The 18,611-nt window shown below is 48.5% G+C and overlaps 1 protein-coding gene across 1 annotated transcript; it reads left to right on the plus strand.

The window, feature by feature from the left end:
• Positions 1-6,885: 6,885 nt before the first annotated feature.
• EI90DRAFT_3131434 (uncharacterized protein) lies at positions 6,886-7,356 on the plus strand (the record flags this gene model as incomplete). Its single annotated transcript, XM_039064389.1, has 2 exons — positions 6,886-7,020; positions 7,093-7,356. The coding sequence occupies 2 exons, from the start codon at positions 6,886-6,888 to the stop codon at positions 7,354-7,356; spliced, it is 399 nt and encodes a 132-aa protein (XP_038910724.1).
• Between the last annotated feature and the right edge of the window lie 11,255 nt (positions 7,357-18,611).

Consider the following 18,611-nt stretch of genomic DNA (forward strand, 5'->3'; position numbering starts at 1 on the left):
CATGTGGCACAATGCTCCCACTGAGTCATTGAAACCAACATCCCAACCCCCTGACACCTGGCAATGGAGTAACCTATCAGCTAAGTGATCACTCACAATGCCATACTCCACTCCACTTCCCATGAATACCCTTGAACACTGTTTCTGACACCAAGCAGCAAAGGTGGCTGGAGGAAAAGTGGAGTTCAGTGCAGTGCCAACACAAGTCCATGAGTTGGAGGTTGATCAGTCAGTGCTGAAGGTCTGTCACATAAGTGCTTGTGACATCTCATGCATATTCATGCATGCTGATGACTCATCATACATGTTCATGGAGCATTATGAATGTCCATGATGCATCATGGGACATTATAGCATTTTACATGATGGGGAAAGGTCAAAATAAACATATGACACTCCATGACACTCCATGACCTTTCATGACCATTCATGAACCTCCCTGAGGCATCATGTCATATTGTGTCACCAGCAGTCATGAACCTTGTCAGCACATGACGGTTCATGACGGTTCATGAAATTTGGTGACAGTTCATGACAATTTGTCATGAACTGTCATGAAATCCAAAATTTTCAATGTAAAAAATGTCTGATTCAATTCAATTGTCATGACATGTCATGAGGGGTCATGAAATTTTGTGACATGTCATGACTCCTCATGATTTCATGACGCAGGATTACACTTTTGGAGAGTACCTCCAAAATAGTGAGGAAACAAAAAAATATCCCTGGGCCATGGGCCAGGACAAAACCAGAACTCATGAAAAATTCACAAAAAGAACAACCAGTGAAAGTACACTGGAGTATCATCAGCAACTCGACAGAGATGCAAAGGAGATCCTTCTCCCAAGGATAGCAGAAGATGATGCTGAAAGAAGGCACCATTCAGAAATCAGGAGGAGAATCAGCACGTACCAAAGGTTTGGCCAAACATCCACCTTCAATGAACCTCTCAAACAGAGAGGTAACACAACCACACTCTCTCAAAACAATGAGAGAATCCAGATACAACTTCAGGCAAGATTGCCCAAAACAAAAGAAATGCTGTGAGGAAAACTCCCTCCAGTGAAAACCCTCCCAAAGGAGAAATCTCCATTGGATAGTGACCCCATGAAGGCAGGGGAGCAAGAAGAGTACCTGGAGGAATAGTATGAAAAGGCCATAAGAATGGCCAAAGTGAGAATACTCCCTACCCAGAGGGAGTGAAGCCTGAAGCTCTAAAGAATGGGCTGGTTTTCCCTGACAAGAAATGGTCAGGGGAGAACGACATGGAGTTGTTCTGGCAGTGGTTCACAGAACTACTGGGATTCCTCGCCTTGTGAGGATGCAAAGGTCACCAATTCGATGAAGTCCATCTGGACTGCTTGATTTGTGGATTAGGGGGACTGCGTTTGACCTCGGAATAAGACTCCAAGATGAAACTCTACTCAGAGGAGATGGGGGCATGTTCCTCAAAGTTCTCAACATACTGATGAGAACTTTCATCAAAGCCTCTGCCATGTTGAATGTGACAAAGAAGTGCTGCAATGTTAAATATGAAGCGGAAAAAGGCCTAAAACACTTCTACTTAGAACTGTCTAAAGCAGCATCCCAGATGGTGACACCGCCAGACTGGGCATCCTTCAATGCCAGGTTTCTAAACAACATTCCCCTTGAATGGAAGAGGGAAATGATCGCTCATGACAGAATCAGAGTGGAAATGAGGAGATGTTAAAAGCAATATCTCATGTAGACAAGATAATCGACAGGCTGAAAAGATGGCTTCAGCCTACAAATCAGGATATTATACCCAAACAACCACCATGGCAACCATGGTGTCAGGGCAATAGCCCTGAACCCATATGTAATTAAGATACATATAGTCATGTGGGTAAGCGGGAACCTCCAGGTAACTGCTTGCACACTACCGTAAAATACACACCCTTGTATCCCTTATGGCTCTGTGTGCTGAGCTACCCTGAGACCTCACACCCAGCCCCAGGACCACCAATAATGTAAGTGGGCTAGGGATCTAACCCAGCAAGCAAACAGGAAAGGATGGGGACTGGATTGGTATCCAACAGGTCAGGGGAAAGGGGGTAATGGTATTGGTGAATATGGCAAGAAGGCTGCACAGGCAAGAGAGTAGGGACCTGGGGGTAGTGTCTGAATTGGGTCGGAGGGAGGGAATGGATGGATGGTGGCAACAGTGCCGATACTGTGCCATGGTCCAGGTGCCAGGAAACAATCAATAAATCAGTACTCACTCCTGGTCCTTCTTGGACAGTTGTCAGGAAGCTGAAATACTGTATAAACTCGTACATCGCCCTCTGGCATCACTAAACTTATCAAACAACATGTTACTTGGTGGGGGTGTCCCTTCTCATTGGGGGAGTCCTCTGTACCATACATGAAAATGTGTGCTATAAGTGAGAAATCACAGGGCAAAGGGGAAGCATAGAAATATGCCTCTATGGCGACACAGAATAGCAAAGAAAGTGATGGAAAGGAAATACAAATAAAAGCAATGAAAACAATATCGGAAACAATAAAATGAATGATGGAAATAGTGTCCCTCCTAATTGAGCATCCAACAACCTTCTCCCACCGCCCTAATGGACTCTCCTCGCTCGCAGCTTTCCAATGGTACTAATTTCATCCAAATCCATCCTGTGGTTCTTGAGATATGCCTGGAATTGGGTCAGTAACTTGTGAAAAGTGATAGATGCTCCATGGGCTCATGGGCTTCTGTGGATGTTCATGGACTCCCATGGGAATTCATGGACTCTCATGGGTGCCCATGGGTGCTCATGGATACCCATGGATGCTCATGAACTCCCAAAAGCCATATATGTAACAGCTTCTATGTGCTTGTTATTTTGCTCTGTTACAAGGATTTGACACTCAATGCTGCCACAGTGATGTGCAGATGGTCAGAGCAGAGGGGGGGATTTCCATTGTTCAATCAAGTGTGAAGCAAATATTGCCATAATTAATGATGAAGTTACTAAAGACAGGCAGCACTGACATGTTTATATTCACCATACTATTTACATAAATTTTTCTGTGATCAAAACCAATGGAGATATATGCATGTTTTTCCCTGGGCTCCTCACATGTATGATGCACCTGTGATTGGTTGTAAGGATTGTATTCCCCTTAACCTTAATCCCCTCATTAATAAACTATCATCACACAAAACCTGACCCAACCATGTTATTGTAAACCAAGCTCTCACAAGCTCTGCCACATTATCTGTAGAATCATCCCTATGCTGACACCCTATGCTGCACCCGATACCTATGGAAATGGACCAATTCAGCCCCATAGTTATAAAGGCTTTGGTTGGGTCCCCATGGGTCTCTATATTTTATGGAGTCCTGCAATTTCAACTGATATTTCCACTTGCTATTGTATTGTCAGGGCACACCACCTGACCATACAACCCTGAAGCCCCTCCCCTCAGTCTCCCCCCATTTTCCCCTATTTTCCCATGTGGATTTACAACCAGGAGCCCACCATATGGACCCACAGGAAAAGTCACATGGGTTAGGCTTGTTAGAACTGGGCAAGGGTGGATGATTCTGGGGGGGAACTGGAGACTTAGCAAGGAGGGACCTTGGCCTCAGCGACTCATGCAGAGCACTGTGCCATTGCTGTTTGTCCATTTCGTCCTTAATTTCAGGGGCAGTGAGCAGGAAGTCTCTAGGGGGCATTTCAGGTCGATTCTAGACTGAGGGCCTAAAACAAGTATGTGCAAGTGTGTTAGAAATGGGTGGATCCAGACGACTCCGGAGTGGAATTGGAGACTTAGCATGGAGGGACCTTGGCCTCAGCGACTCAAGCGGAGTGCTGTGCCATTGCTGTTTGTCCATTTGGTCCTTAATTTCACAGTAGGCGAGCAGGAAGTCTCTAGGGGGCATTTCAGGTCGATTTCGGACTGAGCCCAAAACGAGTATGTACAAGTGCCGATATATATAATGGAGGGGGCAAAGCACAAGGAAACAAAGGGGATCCGAATCGGAACGAAGACGTCCGAACGGGAACAAAGGGTAGACAGAAGCGGAGCGGTACCGGAGGTCATAAGGCAGGACCTGTGATACGTCTGAAAGGAGGTAGGGAGGGCGAGGCCCAGAGGGGCAGGAGGATGAGGAGAAGTGGGGATGATGACTAACTGGCTAGAATGGGAAGAAGCAGTAGTCCAAATAGGGATGAGGGGAAAACGCGAGAGATACATTACAAGCGGTGAAAGTGCTGAAGGCGATCTGCGAAGCTCAGAGGTTGCGGAGGTTACGGAGGTTATGGAGGCAGGGTTGAAAGTCCGAGGAATATTGGAAATGGTGTTTACGTAGTATGAGGTCACCAATGCAATGGACTAAGACCGAGGTGGAGTCAAAGTCCGAGGTAGGGACTATGACGGAGGCTTGGAGCAAAGGTACGAGTGGTGCCTGAGTACAAAGTATGGGACAGCGGTGGAAGGTTGTAACTTGGCAGGAGGTCAGCAGAAGAGTACCAGAGGGAGGAGAGAGGAGAAAGGTAAGGGAGAAGGAGTGGCGGAAAGGAGAGTTGTCAGGTCCGAAGGTGAGTATCGGAGCGGATGGGGGAAGCGTAGGAGGGTGACGGGAGGGTGGAGGTGTTGTGAAGGAGGAGCGGAGTAGGAGGAGGAGGAGTAGTAGGAGGGTGGCGAGAGGGGCGGTGTTCGGTCCGAGGTGAGTATCGGAGCGGACGGAGATAGGGGAGGAGAGGGAAGGAGGAGTAGAGGTGGCGTGGGGGGTAGAAGGAGGTGTGTCGCCAGGACCGAAGGTGAGTATCGGAACAGGCAGACTCCGGAGGTGAAGAGGGTGGAGGTCCGGAAGTCGGGTTGGGGTCGGGTGTTATGGAAATGGGATTTTCCCATTTTTAGCCTCTTATGGGCTCTATGCAGTATAATATCACGTGACATGTAAATAATAACAACCTAACCAACAATTATCACCCAAAACACCTGATGTCCATGTTATTGTAAACCCCACTGTTACAACATCTGTTACATTAATTGTAACACCTTCTCAATGTCACAGCCCCCTCCTGCACCTGGATGCTATGAAATGGGCCAATTAGGCCCCATTTTTATAACATCGGGTATGCACGGATATGACAAAGTGCCTGTATATAATAGAGAGATGAAAGCACAAGGAAGTCAAGGGGGGTCCGAATTGGAACAAAGGCATCCGATCAGGGACAAAGGGATGATGGAAGCGGAGTGGCACTGAAGGTCATAGGTTAGAACCTGTGGTACATTTGAAAGGAGATAGGGAGGGTGAAGCCCAGAGGGGCAGGAGGATGAGGTGAAGTGGGGATGATGACTAACTGGTTAAAATGGAGAGAAGCAGCAGTCCAAATAAGGATGAGGGGAAAGCACAAAAGATACATTACAATTGGTGAAAGTGCCGAGTAGGTCCATGGAACTTGGAGGTTGCAGAGCTTATGGAGGTTGCGGAGGTTGCGGAGGCAGGGTTGAAAGTCCGAGGAATGTTGGCAATGGTGTTTATGTAGTATGAGGTCACCAATGCAATGGACTAAAGCCAAAGTGGAGTCAAAGTCCGAGGTCGGAACTATGACAGAATCTCGGAGCGAAGGTATGAGTGGTGTCTGAGTACAGGGTATGGGACAGCAGTGGAAGGTTGTAACTTGCTGGAGGTTTGGCAGAAGAGGGGAGGAGGGAGGAGAGTGATGAGAGGAGTGGAGAGAGGAGTGGAGGAGGAATGGTGTCAGGTCCAAAGGCAAGTATCAGAGCAGACGGAAGTAGGGTAGGGGAGGGACAGAAGGGTGGAGGTGACATGAGGAGTGAGGAGGAGTAATAGGAGGGGGGTGGTGAGAGGAGTGAATATTGGAACAGATGGAGGTAGGGTAGGACTCTGGAGGTGACGAGGATGAGGGTCCGGGAGTCAGTTTGGGATTGGGTATGTATGGATATGACAAGGCAACAAAGTCACCTAGCCCATGAGACACCTTTTCCAAGCTGTGGGAATCCACCTGGCTTTTGCCTGCAGTCACACTATAAACTGGCACAGTCCACTTCCTTTTATAGTAGCTTAGCAGGGATAGGGAACTCGCCCTTCTTCTCAACTCACTCCCCACTAAGCCCCCTCAGTGAGTTTGAGGAACTACAGGCAGGATCTAGTGCCCCACTGCCCAGAACACTGCACACACCCAACTCTGAGGTCAGGCTGCCCCTGAACAAGGGCTGAGTCCTGACAAGTATGTGGTTGTTCATGCACTGTCATGGACTTCTGTGGACCTCCATAAACATCCATGAACCCTTCTAATAATACTCCCATGGGTATTCATGGGTATCCATGGGCTTTCATGGGCTTCCATGGGTGTTCATGGGTGTTCATGGCCCCCCATGAGAATCCATGGAAGCCCATGAAAGCCCATGAAAGCCCATGGAAACCCATGGAAACCCATGAAAACCCATGGGAGATATTACACTTTTCAGATGTTACTCAATTGGGTGGCCACTACATCGACAGGCATGGGAATCTTGATTGTAGGGCTGGAAATGCATTGGAAAAGTTGGGAAAAATAGGGAAATGGTAGGAAGGGTATCTGGGACCATGTATGAGGTGCCTCAGGTATAGGGTGTTTGTCAGGGTGTCAGGATAGCGATTTCTGGGCTTGTTTGTATGGTAGTGGAGATTCCCGCCTACAGCAGCCCTCCCTATTCATTCATTATTTATTGTGTTGGGTTTGTACCCGACATGACACTTCTTCCCGAACCCTTCATTTTTCCATGCAGTCCCAAGCCACATTCATCACATGTAGTTACCATGTTGTATATAATAAATACAGCTTCATACAGCAGACTGGGAGTGTGAGGCAACAACTGACTGTTGCAAGCAATCTCGCAAACTCAACACTTATAGCATGCTTACACCATTTTATGATGAACAGGTTGAGCAGAAGCTTGCATGGCTAGCGATTAACGTCCCCAAACATATCCCTGGTAATGCACAGAGCAGCAGGACAGCTTGGACAGTGTTTAAGCAGATGTGTGAGGATGTGTGTGTTGCTGCTTACTTACTCTTACTCTGAATCTCACCCCAACCCACAATTGGGCTGAACTGCACATAGAAGGCAGAATTCCATTGGACCAGTAAACATCCTGTCACTTCATGGAAGAACCATTTCAAGAAGCGCTTTGACAAGTTCAACCCTAGAGTTGATAGGCTGGAAAATCTGGACAGAAAGGGAAAGGGGAAGGCTCCTGAGATTACTGCCAAGGCAATAATCCTGAACAGGAAGCATGCCAATTCGGTTCAACCCAACTCTTTACCACATCCCCAATCTCTCAAGCAGAGGAAGCCAGATGGGAACAGTGCTGGTTCATCACCCTAAGGGAAATGCCCCTTTGTCACTGCATGGGAGAGAGGTTAGTGATGAGTGTTGGGGTGGGGGTGGAGATGATAGTGATTACAGGTCACCTAGGTAAGTTTTAGGCATGCTTCCCAGCTTTCACATGCAGTTGGCTGTACTTAATGATACCAATAGTGATCAATCATCAAGGTATGGTTGGCTCCCATACATATCGAAGCCTGCTGACCTCCAAACACAGCCCTGAAGAGGAAGAGGAAGAGCTGAGGAAGAGAGCTCCATCCATGATATGCCTTGATTCTGATTCTGAAAGGGAGTTCTCTGTCAAGAGTGTTAGTGTTGAACATCACATTTGAGTGGCAAGATGAAGATATGGATGCAGATTGGACAGCTGCCAGGAGGAGTCACCCACAGTAAACTTATCTGTGCAAATCTACATGTCCTCTTAACCACCTTTCAGAGACTCCACCCTTTGGTGACACTTGATTCTGATGCTGCAGGTGAGAGTGCCCTCTACAGTCTGAATGATTCCAATTGAGCTTTGGGCCCAACAGATGAAGAGGGGGACAGATGATGCACTGGGGCATGGAAATGAATTGACTGAAGATGGGTTTTAAGGGTGTGTGTTAGAGACCAGATCGAGACAAAGGATTTATCTCCATGGCGGAGGGCTTCGGCCTCAGCAACTAAAGCCAGGAGCGCTGTGCCAAGTTACATGTCCATGCCCTAATTTACTTACTGGCAATGAGATCTAAGGAGGGATCAACTCTAGTCGATTTTATCACTGAAGTGTAACCTTGTCAGAGACCAGATCGAGATGAAGGAATGTCTCCATGGCGGAGGGCTTCGGCCTCAGCGACTTATGCCAGGAGCACTGTGCCAAGTTACATGTCTGTGCCCTAATTTACTTACTGGCAACGAGAACCAAAAGGGGGTCAACTCTAGTCGATTTTATTACTGAGTTGTAACCTATGTACAAGTTGAGTATATATAGTTACAGCAAGGGCAGGCCTGTAAATGGTGGGGCCGAGTGGAGTGGAGCTAACGGAGTTAAACATTAGCCGATTGAATATTACTGACAAGTTGGGTTACAGGGTTAGCGGAATGGTAGGCAATAACCCAGAAACGGAAAGGAGGGATAGGCCCAAAGGAGGGCTTGCAGGGCAAGCAAGTGAATTGCCCAGCAGAGGCAGGAGTGCACTAGCGGACGTCGGAGCTGTCCGGAAGCCTTCGGGGCTCTGTACTTAGGGAGGCGTAGGTAATATATTGAAAAGAGGGGGTGGTGACCATTGAGGGAAGCGGAGGTGATTGCGGAATATGGGAGCTCCAAGGTTAGTGAAGGAGTGGAGGTAGTTTGGAGAGATTGGAGGTAGTGGAAGTTGATGGCCATGGATGGATATGACAAACCTATGTACAAGTTAAGTATATATAGTTACAGCAAGGGCGGGCCTGTGAATGGCGGGGCTGAGCAGAGCGGAGCTAACATTAGCTGATTGAATATTACTGACAAGTCAGGTTACAGGGTTAGCGGAATGGCAGGCAATAACCCAGAAATGGAAAGGAGGGATAGGCCCGAAGGAGGGCTTGCAGGGCAAGCAAGTGAATTGCCCAGTGGAGGTGGGAGTGCACTAGTGGATGTCGGGGCTGTCTGGAAGCCTTTGGGGCTCCGTACTTAGGGAGATGTAGGTAATATATTGAAAAGAGGGGGTGGTGACCATCGAGGGAAGTGGAGGTGATTGCGGAATACAGGGGCTCCAAGGTTAGTGAAGAAGGAGCAGAGGTAGCCTGGAAGGATTGGAGGTAGTGGAAGTTGATGGCTGTGGATGGATATGACAGTGTGTGATGTTAGAAGTAAGGTGGTTTATGCTAGTGATGTTCTTGCTGAATGCCCTACTCCTTCCTTCAAATAATCCAACCACATTCCCCTCTTTTCCTATTCCGGATGGCCACATTAAAATCAACACTGTAACCAGTTCCAAATATTCCCTTGCACTTTTAATTCCACAGCTGAATGGATGGTTCTCTTATGTATTTTAGCCCTAGTAGACCTTTTAGAACCCCCTAAACCTAGACAGTACAGAGGCAAAGGACATCACAATGTGTATCTTGGCGAAGAAACATCCAACCCTAACTAATACACAGTGGTGTTGGGCAAACAATGGCACTTGAGAGAATGGTGACAATCTGTGAGGTCTCAGTGGGCTTGCTCAGCACACAGAGCTGTAAGTGATACAATGGTGTGAATATTACGGTGTGTGTAAGTGGTTAATGGAAGTTCCTGCTTACCCACGTGACTATATGGACATTGTGATTACATATGGCTTGGGGTTCAGGGCTATTGCCCTGACATTCTCCCCCCTTGCATTGCATTTGCAATGCATACATAGTTAATGAGGAAGAAAGAAAGTTTACATTGAATTTTAAATTGTCAATGAGTGTTTTGTTATCACCACTTTAAAGTGGATGATTTGTACATGTCGGTGAGAGAAATTGAGGCAATGAATGGGTGTGGGGCTGTCACTTTGAAGTGAACAGCAATACATTGGTAAAGAGAAGAAGTTTTTCGAAAAATAAATTTTGACCCAAAGATTATATGTCTTTGGTATTCCTCCTCACTTGTTCCATGAGGATTCATGTGTAAGTGGTGTTTACACATGAGTGGTGGTGGGTGTGGGTTGGACGGAGTAGAGATTTCCACAATTGTTACTTGCAGTTCCACAATATTGTGTGCGAGGCCTCAAGTTGGGGAAGGTGTTTTCACAGGTGCCTCAATGGTGTATTACTGTGTCACTTTCCCTTTCCTCAAGGGTAGAGTTATTGCCCTGGAGGAGGGTTTTCCTCCAGGTTGTTCATCTGGACATCCAATTGCTGCATCGAATGTGATGACGTTGTAAGGGGGCAAGGGATCTACCACCCTAACGAGAAAGAGAGGGGGCCACAGAGTTGGGACCGCTCAGGGGAGGCTCGGATGATGAGGAGGGGGGAGGAGAAATGGTCCGGTGCTATATGATAAAAATGATAAACTCGTAAATCTCACTGATAATCAAACTGATGGGAACTCTGTCCCTGAACTATCTCTTGAGCCTCTTTGGCTTCGTATTCGCCGCTCTGGGTGCTGGTAAACTTCTTGCTAAAACTTCATGTTCTTGTTGGGGAGCACCTCTCTCTGTTGGGGGAGTCCTTTTTTGTAAATACAGGAAAGAGGGTAACTATAAATATGAAAGAAATACGTGAGAATCCGAATAATCCGACGGGCTTAGGACGGAAACAGATCCACAAGGAACACTTAAGAAAAAAGCAATATCAAAGAAATATTGATGTTGTTAAGGAAATAAAGAATCATGGCCATCGCCTCAACTGCTAAACCAAATGCGTCACTCGTAACATAGTTCGACTTGTGTTGACAAGGGCTTTCCAACGATACCAAATTCGTCCGGATCGGTGGAGAATTGATGGAGATACAGAGGAAGCGGTGGACTATGCAGGTGACAGTTGCCCAATTTGGAAACTGATGGTTGTGCGTGGTCAGGAATGGTTTGAAAAAATCGGAAAGAATATGGGAAACATGGAAGGGGTGTCTGTAGCAGTGGTAGATGTGTTTTGGGAGTGGGGTGCTTGACATGGGTGGTGAAATCGTGATAAGCCACTTGGCTCAGGTGTAGAGTACAGTAAGTTTACTGTTCTTCCTGTGGGGAAGGGTGGTCGCTGGCCTGTTTGTCCAGCATGGAGACTTGCATCTCTTTCCCAGTATTTGGAAGCTTTTGCTTCCTGCTCACGCTTGTCCACCAAGTGTATGGGCATTGTGCGCCACTTCTGACCCCACTATTTTCCTCATGGGGAAGTTGGGGTCAATTGTTACGTTGATAGGAGCTTTGACTTTGCTGCTTGTTGAGTTTGGCGGACTCATATAGCATGTGGACACTTCCCTGCAGGGTGACTTGCCCATAGGGTGCTGAGGTACTCAGCAGCCCGCTGCCTCTGGCAGTGGTCCCTGTTTTGGGGTCTGCTGTTGGTTGCCCACCACTCTCCCTCTTCCCCTTGACATGGGTTTGCCCTTCTGGAGGCGGGCCCTTATGCAACCTGGACAGTGTCATATCCATCCACGGCCATCGACTTCCACTACCTCCGATCCCTCTGGACTACCTCCGCTCCTTCCTCACTAACCTCAAAGCTCCCATATTCCGCAATCACCTCCGCTTCCCTCGATGGTCACCGCCCCCTCTTTTCAATATATTACCTACACCTCCCTAAGTACGGAGCCCCAAAGGCTTCTGGACAGCTCCAACGTCCGCTAGCGCACCCCCGCCTCCACTGGGCAATACATTTGCTTGCCCTGCAAGCCCACCTTCGGGCCTATCCCTCCTTTCTGTTTCTGGGTTATCGCCTACCATTCTGCTAACCCGTAACCCAACTTGTCGGTAATATTCAATCGGCTAATGTTTAACCCTGTTAGCTCCGCTCCACTCAGCCCTGTTGTTTATGGGCCCGCCCCCACTGTAACTATATATACTTGACTTGTAAATAGGTTACACCTCAGTAATAAAATCGACTAGAGTTGACCCCCTTCAGTTCTCACTGCCAGTAAGTAAGTTAGGGCATGGACGTTGTAATGGGTCTATCGCCTAGACTCGAGACAGAGAGAAGGGGGAGGGTGGTAGTGTGCGCGGGTGTGGTTCGTTGGGCCGGGTTTTGGTCCGTGGGTGCTACTGAGTCTGCAAAAACCTCAAACAAACACTCACCTACGTCTCTCTTGGACGTCAAGGCTGAGTAGTATGATGAGAGGGGTCTTAGACGTTATCAACTAGCTCAATGGGGGCGTTAGAGTCGTGGATGGCGTCTTTGCCACTTGGATGCAACTTTTGCTTGTCCCTTCACGGGTCTATTCAATACTAACTTGTTATGTACAAGTTGTTATCTAGTTTTTATATGTTTGAAATGAAATGAATGGACTGGGGGAATGTAAACAGGCCGTTAGGCAACCGTAAATGATGAATATCCAATTGGGAACAAAGAAACAATAAAAGAAATATGAATGAATGGGGAATATATCATAACGGGTCCGAAATGGGAAATGTAAAAGTTAACTCCGCAACGCTTCGCCACAGCGCCCGCCTATCCTCCCGTCAGCAACCTCCTCGTCTCCAGCTTTCCAATGAGCCCCATATTCGTCCCATTTGGTGCAGTAATTGTTGAGATGTGGCCATTGACAGGTGCTGTCAAGACCACATGAGACTCTACTCCGTGCTGAACCATCCAGGCATGGGATTGCCATTCTGGGAAATGCTCCGGGGGTGAAGAAGGAAGGTAAAGCATCACTATCGGGTGGAAAAACGGCTGGGTTGTATGTGTAGGTATGGAGATCTGGAGAGGGGGTGAAATTGGCGGCGTGGTTGGGCGTGGGAATTTTGCTTGGGGTTGTCGGGAATGATGGGGAAAATAGGGAAAAATAAGGAATGAGTTTGTGGAGTGTTGGATAGTGATAGAATGAACATCGGGAGCGTCAGAGGGTATGTGGTATATGTTGGTGGCCAAATTCCGCAGAATCCGACTTTTTGCGGTACACGGAGTTGTCCCCACAACAACGTGTAACTTGGCACAGCGCTCCTGGCATAAGTCACTGAGGCCAAAGCCCTCCACCACAGAGACATTCCTTCATCTCGATCTGGTCTCTGACAGAATCCACCGAAGATTCCATGTATCCTGGCTTGTGCCTCACAAGCCAAACAACCAAGAAATCTTCCCAAATCAGGAAGTAACATCTTCTACAACTTCAGAGAAGACCCCAATTGCAAAGCAGTTGTTTGTGAAATCTTAACCATGTGTGGGTTCACAATGAGCTCTGGGTAAGGTTAAATGGGAGCTAGGGGACACCACAGGGGAACCTCTAGATAACTGCAACGATCTCATCTACCTGGACAAATACCTCACATTACAAAATGTGAGGGAACTGAAGAATATTCCCACCAAGGAAGATAAGGAACTCTCAGCACTACTACACCCCAGGAACAGAGATGGAACAGGCGAAGCTGAGGGGTAATTTCCCATAGTCCCAATGCCAGGTGAGAAACTCACCCAGACAGCCACACACAATCCCATCTAAGGCATCACATGGGCTAGACAACATTGTTGTCTAGACCACATGAACCCCAGGCTCATCTGTAGCTTCCATATACACCCCTACAGCAAATCTCACACCTGTAAGGGTATCAGCCTCTCTTACTACCACCAGAGATAAATGACAAAATGTTGTTCTCTGGAGGATACAACCCTTGACATGATCTGAACAAACCACCGGGCATCGAGATATGACAACCTGAGGAACAAAGTTCCTTGAACCAACCACAACACGAGGCACAGCAAAGTGCCATGGATTTCACATCACATGCGGCACAAATAAGTGCTGATCAACAAATCCCCATGATGCAAATGGGCATCACATACCCCCAGCCTCTTCAAAAGGACTTACAACCCTACATGGTGCAAACTGCACCAATGGCACAACAAGTGCTGTTCCAGGGGCAGCAATTGCTGCTGCCACCCCAGGCATACCCTCCAGAGCATTTCCCTGGCCAGTTCACCCCCTAGATCAGCCAATTTGGCCCAGCTCCAGTAACCCCCCAGCCAAACATAGGCTGGGAATCAGCCTTAACATCAGTGGTAGCTGCCCAAATGGGTCAACTCTATCAGGAGTTGAAAGAAATGAAGTCCCTTGTGGGAGGGAGACAAGGAAGCGACAGTGGTTCCTTGTCCAGACCATCCAATTGGGCATGGTCTGACAATGCTTGTGACAATTGCACCCATTGGAGGTGTGAATATAATAGAGCATGCAGAGATGCCAAAGGCATCTATGCCTCTCTGAGAGACTCAGAGAGAGAAGTTGATCTCCAGAAATGGGAGATCAAATTACTCAAATGCAAGCTCAAAGAAGCACTGAACCGGGAGACCTTACTGCCAAAGCCATTATGATAGGGGCCTCCCAGGTTAGGGGAGGGGATACAGTTCCGGGCCTCATGAGGTGCGACCCTGAGTGGGGACTAGCACACCAAGGGGTGGGTGTCAGGGCAATAGCCCCGAACCCCGAGCCACATGTAATTGGATACATATAGTCACATGGGTAAGTGGGAACCTCCAGGTAACTGCTTACACACTACTGTAAAATACACACACTTGTATCACTTACAGCTCTGTGTGCTGAGCTACCCTGAGACCTCACAGTGGGGCACCAACTATCCTGCCACCCTGTGGGCAGGTGACCCTGTCCGGGCTGCATAAGGGCCCTCCCTCAGGAGGGTGAACCCAGGTTGAGAGGAGATGGGTGTCAGGGCAATAGCCCCAAACCCTGAGCCATATGTAATTATGATGTACATATAGTCACGTGGGTAAGCGGTAACTTCCAGTTAACCGCTTACACACACCGTAATATACACACCATTGTATCACTTATGGCCTTGTGTGCTGAGCAACCCCACTGAGACCTCACACTTTTTTAAATGTATGAGGTGTGTTTTACAACACAACCCACAATAAAGAAAAATGAGCAGTTTATAAAGAAACCGCAATCTCCCATTATGGGAGATTCAAAGCAACAGCTGTTGTCAGATGATGACAAGGATCCAGAAAGAACAACCATCTCAGGGCTGGTCCCTGAAGGTTTTAAAAACTTATGTGGAGTAAGTGCAGGGCCCAATACCCCTAGAACTCCACATTACATTGATCTCACCTGTTATAAGAATAGACTAGAATCTTATGGTCCATGGTTGCAAGCAGGTGGAACCAGGTATGCTCCTTATTGTTTTCCTTTACTTCCCTACCCAAACCCCATGCCAAGCTTTCCCACTGGGTTTTGGTGCTGGCTGGGGGAATTGTTGAATTTCAAGGGACTTCCCCTGACCATTGCAACTTTTATATTAGATATAATGTTTTTCCTTATCCAATGAATAACCTCCAAACCATCACTTCGTGATTGTAATTGCCACACCACTGTTCCACCACCTGTAAACCTGATTGTAATCTCTGGATTCCCTCATGTCCACATCAATCTTCTTGCAGTCTATGACAAAACCCCAAAGGCCTGGTGAGTGTTCCATCACAGACCTTCCACAACCCACTCTCAGCCTACTGGGTGCGTGTCAGTGTCACGACCCGACATATCTGACACTTCCCTCTATGCGTCCCAGTGCCACTTGGCCCATCCCTCCTGCTATCATCATCATCCGTCCACCCATCCGTCCACCCGTCACCCTCATCCGCACTTCCTCCCTCGCGCGCGTACTACCAACCTAGGTTGCCTGCTTCATTGTTGTCCGCCCCCAGCCGGATGGCTTGCTAGACGGCCGGATGGCCTTTTCTCTTTTGTCTGCTTGCAGACTATTGTTCTTCCTATTGTTCCTTGCTTGCCTTTTGTTGACCAAGTTTGTCGATATTGATTATTTGTTCCTTTCTTCATTCATTAATATCGCGCTTGATCCGCCACTCCTTCCGGGCCGCTCTCATTTAGTTACTTGTGTTTATAAGGCGTGTAGGTTACACCGGATGTACCTTAGTTCGTATATCGACTTGGATTCCCCCTCTAAACTCTTATCCTCATCATAAGGCTTCTGTCTGAAATTGGGACACCAACATAAGAACGAAGTGCAGCGCTCCACCCAAGTCGCTGAAGCTAAAGTCCCGCCCCTCCGACCTTACGAGCCCGGACGACTTCGTGCACCTCACAGGTCACCCGGATATGCGTCTGGCACGTTCCTGACAGTATATACGAACTCAAATCGCTCTTACGTTCTTTCCTTGCTATCATTGTTTCACTGAACTATGTCTAGAGCTTATCAAACCCATTCACAGACACGCACCGAACCTGGTTCTTCTAGGCTTCCAGGTCTCGGGACGCTTGAAGAACTTTTGCGCAGACATGACCTAGACCCTTCTGAATGTCCGCCATTCCAAAGCTTTACGGCTGACCGTGATGACCCTACTTCCTCCTCCACTCCTGCACCCTCCTGTCGATTCCATCGTTCCATATTCCAAGACCATGACGAGGCGGCTGCTGTCGAGAGAGATGTCGACCCGGACAGCCAAGCTGATGACTATGACCCCGAAGCTTCTCGTAACCCTACTCCACATCCTGATCCCGCTAATCCCCTAGACCCACCAGATGCCCCACCCAACCGTGGTAACGGTGGTGGTGACGGTGATGGTGGTGGTGGTGATGACGGTGGTGACGATCCGCCTGAGGATCAGCTGCCAGATGACCTGGGTAGCTGTGTGTTGGCCCAGTTGACGGACGCTATTGCTGCCCTGGCCCGCTCAACCACTGCCGCTCGTCAACCTCCAGACCCCAGCCGTAGGACGAAGCTTCGTGAGCCTGACCAGTTTGACGGTACTGACCCTCAGAAACTCCGCACTTTCCTTGTTCAGTGCGAACTCAACTTCCAGAACCGCCCCCAAGCATTTGTTAACGAGCTACGAAAGTCATCTACGCTACATCCTTCCTCAAGGGGATCGCTCTGAGTTGGTTTGAGCCTGAACTTCTTCACGGTAACCCACATCGCCGTCCACATTGGATGGACGACTATGAACTCTTCGTCCGAGAACTTGAAGAGAACTTCGGCCCGCACGACCCCTTTGGTGATGCTGAGCATCGTCTGAGTACTCTGACTATGTCGGATAATCACAGGATCGCCAAGTACATCGTCGAGTTTAATCGCAATGCTTCACGGTTACCCGGATACGGTGAGGTTGCCTTGAGGCACCATTTCTATAATGGGTTGCCGGATAGGATCAAGGATGAGATCACTCGTTACGGTAAGCCACGCTCGTTGCATGACATGCGCTCTCTTGCCCAAGATATCGATGGACGATATTGGGAGCGCAAGGGCAAGTTGTCGCACCGACCGAGAGATCGAGCTACCTCACCCGACTCCTCCAAGCAGAACGCGAAATTGGGCAAGAACCCGAAGTACTCTAAGTCCTCCAACCCCTCCTGACACCACATCCGACCCCTCCACCTCCACTGACCGCTCTACCAAGGACCCTAAAAAGTCTAAGGGAAAGCAACCCGACTCTGACCTGTCCTCGAAGCTTGACAAGAGTGGCAAGCTCACCAAAGAAGAACGCCAGCGTCACTTCGAGAACAACCTCTGCCTCTTCTGTGGGCGCTCTGGGCATGTGGCCAAAGAGTGTCCTAAGTCCTCCTCTCGTGCAGCCAAAGCTAGAGCAGCCCAGGCTGAGGATGTCACGGATTCTGTGGTGGATTCAGACGAGGAAAAACACTAGATAGTGACCCTCCGGGCCCCATACGACCGGTTGGTCACGCTGACCCTCCTCATATGTCTAGAGTCCTGCGCTTGAACGCGTCTGGACTATCCGCTCTCCATTCTCTTTCTGTTCCGATCTCTTTTTCTCCTTGTTCTGCTGATGGTCGATTTCCAACTTCAAGGGAGTGTGCTCCCGGCTCTGACCTATTTTCCGCTTCAAGGGAGAATGCTCCCGGCTCTGCTCTGTCTTCTTCTTCCGGGGGGTCTGAACCCCGTAAAAATATGTCTTTTCCTTCTTCTCTTCCGTCTGGAAACTTTTCCGCTCTTATTGACTCAGGATCTTCTGACACATTTGTAGATACATCCTTCGTCAATAAACATCACATCTCCACATACCCCGTCGCGCCTCTGCAACTCCAACTATTTGACGGCTCCATGAACTCCATGATCACCCAAGCCGTCAATCTGCCCATCCGATTCACCACTGGTGAGGTTACTCCGATGACATGTTATGTCACATCGTTGGATGGCTCTTGCGCTATCGTCCTAGGACATGACTGGCTCACCTGACACAATCCGTTGATTGACTGGGTCTCGAGCAGTATAACTTTCCGGACGTCTGTGCAATCCAGTCCGACCACCCTGAGCTCTCCTCCCGTAGTTGTGGACCCAGTCCCAATGCAAGGGAATCCGACCTCCGACCCACAGTGTGCATCCGTCCATCAGGCAATCACCATTGAGATTGTCAGTCCGGCTGTGTTCGCCTGGACTGCCTGACTCGATGGGTCCGTCACTTTCTGCCTGGAAAATCTGTCCACTTTAGCAGAGTTGCGCTCGACATCCACCTCTTCTGACCCCATCGACCTCTCAACTGTTCCTAAGGCTTATCACGAGGTTGTGGATGTCTTCAGTAAGAGCAAAGCCAATACTCTCGCACCACACCGTGAATATGACCTGAAGATCGAGTTGGAGGAAGGCTCCCATCCTCCCCTTGGCACCCTATATTCCCTTTCCCAGTCTGAGCTTGAG

Source organism: Cantharellus anzutake (assembly GCF_015039405.1).
Source record: "Cantharellus anzutake strain C23 chromosome Unknown EI90scaffold_76, whole genome shotgun sequence".
In the NCBI taxonomy this organism is placed as follows: Eukaryota; Fungi; Basidiomycota; class Agaricomycetes; order Cantharellales; family Hydnaceae; genus Cantharellus; species Cantharellus anzutake.